Source organism: Oryzias melastigma, linkage group LG21 (genome assembly GCF_002922805.2).
Source record: "Oryzias melastigma strain HK-1 linkage group LG21, ASM292280v2, whole genome shotgun sequence".
In the NCBI taxonomy this organism is placed as follows: domain Eukaryota; kingdom Metazoa; phylum Chordata; class Actinopteri; order Beloniformes; family Adrianichthyidae; genus Oryzias; species Oryzias melastigma.
This window is the reverse complement of record NC_050532.1, coordinates 12,868,937-12,874,197: the sequence shown is the minus strand read 5'-3', so window position 1 is coordinate 12,874,197 and position 5,261 is coordinate 12,868,937. Positions and strand designations below refer to the sequence as shown.

At 39.3% G+C, this 5,261-nt stretch overlaps 1 protein-coding gene across 1 annotated transcript; it reads left to right on the top strand.

Moving 5' to 3' along the window:
- The first annotated feature begins 3,975 nt into the window (after positions 1–3,975).
- On the top strand, positions 3,976–5,021 carry LOC112137963 (olfactory receptor 49-like). Its single transcript, XM_024260484.2, has one exon. It carries the CDS (start codon positions 4,077–4,079, stop codon positions 5,019–5,021), a length of 945 nt encoding a protein of 314 aa, XP_024116252.1. The 5' UTR covers positions 3,976–4,076.
- The last annotated feature ends 240 nt before the right edge of the window (positions 5,022–5,261 follow it).

Genomic DNA, 5,261 nt, shown 5'->3' with positions numbered 1-5,261 from the left:
ATCAGTTTTCCTCAATTAGATTCTCTTTTCCAGGTTTAATCTGTCAGTTTGTTAGCTATGCTACATTAAAAATCAAGAATTATTGTGTTTTTCAGCAAAGCTGTGTCTTTGAGAAATTCTGTATTGTAACTGTCATTTTAAACTTCTGAATATAGTAGACTTGAAACATTTTCTAAGAAAATAGTAATGAGTTAAACTGTTTTTGTTCTGTCTCACAAAGACTCTGAAGCAGGCAAATACATTCAACTGTGTTTGGGTAAGATTGTATTGAATCAAGAGTTTATCATTTATGTCTCTCTGAGAGAATTTCAGAAAATTTTAGGAAAAAAAAGCCCAGTGATAGGTGAAGTAGAAGTCTTCAAAAATATCCCTTGATGTCTTGGCTCAGGATGTCCGTCGTCAAAAACCAGTAGAATCAACTGGCAGAAGGGAGGTGGCTACCCTGGACGAGCAGTAATACAGTGAGACGTCTAACTCATGAAACGCCTGGACTAATTGGAGCAACACTCCAGACTTAACGTGATAATCACTGGACAACATTCCAACACTGGTCAACTGTGAGTGTAGTGACCGCCGACAGCGAGGAGGAAGCCGGTGTGCCATTCATGGAGCACCAGACAGAAGCTTTTTTCAAGGCTAACTATATTTAATTGACGTTAAAAATTGACATTATCAAATTGATGTTATACTGGCTCACTGGTTTAATAAAAAACATATATATCAATGTGCATCAAAATACCAACCATCAGTTGGTAAATCTGCTGACATATTCAGCCCTTGACCTCTAGTACAATAAAAATAAAGTATATTCTGTTTTCTATTCTTTAACATACCAGGAGCCTGTAACTGCTTAAACTACAAGAGCCGTACAGGCCTCGTCATCCACCAAAAGCCAGTATCAGGCACAAAGCCTCACTTAACCCTTCAGAAAAACACACCACTGCTTTTTATCGATGTTATTGTTATTTTGATATAAATAAATAACCCATTTGTTTTTACATTAAGAAAATTTTGAAATAATAAAATGAAAACTGCATTTTTCTTTAAGATATAAAAGTTTTTACATTCAACAAAGGCATATTTGTAAGTAATAAGACACCCTGTGTAAAAGTTTGGTGAAGCTGACAACCCCCCTCACTTTGAAAGCTGGAATCATCTCAGACTCGTTTTTTTAACATGACAGTGTGTTCATTGGGCTCTAATGACCTCTACAGTCACCAGAACCCAATTGAACCTTTGGGATGTGGTGGAACTAGAGATTATCATCATGGATGTTCAGCCGACAAATCTGCAGCAACTGTGATGCTGTCATGTCAATATGGACCAAACTCTCTGGAATGTTTCCAGTATCTTGTTGAATCTCTGCCACCAAGGATTAATGTGCATCTGAAGACAAAAGGGGTCCAACTCATTACTAGCAAGCTGTACCAAATAAAGTAGATTGTAAGCAAATACGTTGTTCAGCGTCTTACTTTAGAGTTCCATTTAAACCTCCACTGCCATTTGGCAGCACCCCACAACAATCCTCTTTCAGAAGTTCTGCAGCAAAACAACAACAAGATCTGGTGAGTTTAGTTACAGAGCTCAATGATATATATACAAAACGCAGTTTTAAATGGTAAATACTTATATAGAGCTTTTCTACCTTCCTCAAAGGCCCAAAACGCTTCACAGTTACAGACCCCTTCATCCATTCACACATTCACACACTGGTGGTGGCTCCGCTGCTGAACTCCGGCGCCAACCTTCCACCAGAGGCAATACGGGGTTCAGTGTCTTGCCCAGGGACACTTTGACACATGCAAGGCAGGAATCGAACCTGCCACCTTCTGATCCCCTTTTAACTAGGCATGGGTACCAACACTTGGTGCCAGGTGATACTGGTACATACAACACCACACCATTTAAAAACAAACATTTCTCTGGCTTATTTAAGACATGTCAATCACTTGTATTCTATTCAGTTTTGCTGTACAATTCAAGTCAGTCATTTTACCTTTTCAGCAAATATGAGCGGCCTCATTTACAAACAGGTGAGGCCGTGAAAATGCATGCACTGTACAGAGCTTTAGTCAAAATGCAGAAGGCAATGCGAGCAAATGTTTTGGCTGTACTTCCCAGCAAAAAAATCTAATTCAATGACCTGGGAATGTGTGTGTGTGTGTGTGTTTTGTGTGTTGATGTGGGAAGCGTGTCTTGTAACAAGGAGAAGATCAACCTTAAAAATGTTGGTATTGTACTGGCCAGCAAGTCTGTCAGTGGTCCAGGAAAGGGTCATGGAAGAGAAATCCAGAAAAAGTAAGCAATTAAGTCCAGAATCCAAAGTCTCGAAAATCCATGAGGTCTCAACATACACTAACACATAATCAAAGAAAGGGTCAGACACTGGGAGACAAGGAACAAGAACTTGAAGAAAGCTAAAGTGACAAATTAGCAGAGAAGAGAAGAAAATAAGGAGCTGAAATAGAACTGGTCTCAACTGGACAGTGAGCAGTGAGGCATGATGTAGTTAATAGTTATCTTGACAATGTTGTTTTGGACCGTGTCAAACTCCAGGTTTCAAGAGCCAGTTCAGTAAATGTTCTACTAAAACCACTGATCCAGATAATCTGCAGCATATAGGGCAGGGTTTCTAAATGATCAGAATGCCGGTGTTCTAACAATCTGTTCTACCACGTGAGATTTTCCTACCCTTAGCACAAACTGATGGCTATCCAAATGTCCTACCTTTTCATCAGATAATCCTACCTACTGTAAATGAACTAATATACAGTTTTGATGTTTGGTCGCAACACTGCAGGGTAGAACAGAATTATGGGCGGAGTGGGACAGAATTACGGGGAGAAGCACAGCCTCAGAGGGGGGCAAGGGCTTTGAACAGGCTCACAGAGAAGCAGTGCAGCCTCACGGGGCATCAGACAGCTTAACCAGGAGGGAGGGCAGCCTCACGGGGGTCTGACTGACAGCTTCAACGACTTATGGGGCGGTCCGCTAAGACTGAAAAAGATGACGTAGTAAGTGTAGGTAGGACAGAATCACGGGTAGGAAGGATTTATAGAACACCGGCCCTCGAGGTTTGGAGTCTAATAACACTATTTTAGAAGCTAGGCTAGCCACCATAACAAAGTTTAAAAAGGGTAAGAATGCCCAGACCTAATCTCCTGAAAGGATATCATAATTTCTCAGCCTGGTGTTCATAAATGTTAATGAGTGACTATGCTTCAGATCAGAGACAGGTGACTCCAGACCTCGAGGGCTGCAGTGTCTAGTTTGTCCAGCTAACGAGAGCATGCCAGAGTGGGGGATGTTGGAAAGCATGCAGGATCCCCTCAGGACTGGGGTTGACTATCCCTGCTTTAGACCCTTAAAATAAATATCAATAGTTTCTCTGAATTTAATTTCTCTTAGTGTCAGTTGAAACAAACTGGCCACTACACCTGTTTTGGGCCACACCCTAGGCCAGTGCCTTTCTAATCATAGTCCTCAAGGGAACCTTGTCCTTCATTTTTTTAATTTCACCCTGCTCAAACACACTAGTTTCTAATAACAACGGGCTTCTTCAGAGCCAGATGATGAACTGGATCATCAGGAACATGCGACAAGACAAGACCTCAGATCGCATCTGTACCATTGACTAAACATTGAATTAGGCCACTCCTGACTCACAAACCACATTTGGCGTGTATTAAGTTTTGAACTCTTAATCAGAAAAGTATTTTCATTTTTTACTCTTATTATTAAGATTCCCCTGTTTTTTAGACCAAGTAAACATATTTTTTCTAAACAACAAAAAAGTACATTGCCCAATCCTATGAATATTTACAACCAATTTTTGCATGTATACTTTCTCATTTGTTTACAAGTTTCCTTGAGGTGAAGTGACAAGATGACTAATGGACTCCGCAGAGGATAAATGTGCTTTAGAAAAACCCGAACCCGTCACTCTGTGCTCCAGAGAAGACCTCTTCTGGTGTCCAGTCCTAGATTGGTGAGGGGTTACAAAAACAACATTCATTTCTAGATTGTATATTTGATAGAACTGGTTTGTATTTGATGCATAACCTGGGAAGAGCCTGATGGAGCTTAAATACAATGTATCACTGATAACTCTTGACGGATTCATACAAATAGAAAAATACAGGGTTTTGTATTTTCTGATTGTATTTACTGTATTTATCCTAATACTTCTCTGTAACTGTACAATTGTTTTTATCATTGTTGCTAAGAAAAGCCTTCATGAGCCCATGTACATTTTTATTGCAGCTTTGTTAACAAACTCTCTTATGTTTAGTGCTGCTGTCTACCCAAAGCTTCTGGTTGACATTTTATCTAAGCGGCAGACCATAACGTATTATACATGTTTTTTTCAACATGGTGTGTATTACTCTTTGGGTGCATCCGAATTTTTGCTGCTGACAGCCATGTCCTTTGACCGGTATGTGTCTATATGTAAGCCTCTGCAATATCCAAGTCTGATGAGCAAAAGAAGGGTGACTGCTATGCTGATGCTATCTTGGCTCTGGCCTCTTCTTCAACTCATGGTGGCAATTTCAGGAAAAGTAATCATTAATCAAAGGCCCTGCAGCTTCAGCCTGGAGGCAATCTTCTGTAACACTGAACTTCAAAAACTTTTATGTATAAAATTAGAAGAATTTGCTGTGTTAGACATGATGATTCTGATCAATGTTGCCCTCTTGCCTGCACTTTTCATTCTGTTTACATACATAAGAATACTGATCATTTCATATCAAAGTTCTAAAGAAATCAGAAGTAGAGCTGCACAGACCTGTTTACCTCATGTGTTAGTTTTAGTAAACTTTTCATGTCTGGGTTCTTTTGAGGTCATTATAGGTTTTTTTGGGTCTGGATATCCAAAAGCTTTGCGCTTAACAGTGATGTTACAGATTATAATATATCAGCCCTTGTTTAACCCAACCATATATGGGCTGAAAATGAAACAAATTTCCAGACATGTCAAAATGCTTTTCTGCCCAGATAAAAAGTCTCAAGTGATCATTTGAAACCAGCCCAGTCTCAGTAAAATGCGTACACATGCCACGATTTGGGAAATACCGTGTATAATATCTTAATATCTTAATCTTAATCCTTTTACTGAGATAAATGTACTAAGCTGTTCTACACTTATAAAACTAAGATGACATGAATGATTAATCATTTCTGTGTATTTTTAAAATCCTATTTATTGAGTGTAGTTTAATCATTTCACTAACTTTTATTTCCAACATCAAGCATTAAGCTTG

What these genes read in the sequence shown, in the direction of transcription:
- LOC112137963 (XM_024260484.2), top strand. Translation starts at nt 4,077, where the DNA reads ATGGAGCTTAAATACAATGTATCACTGATAACTCTTGACGGATTCATA.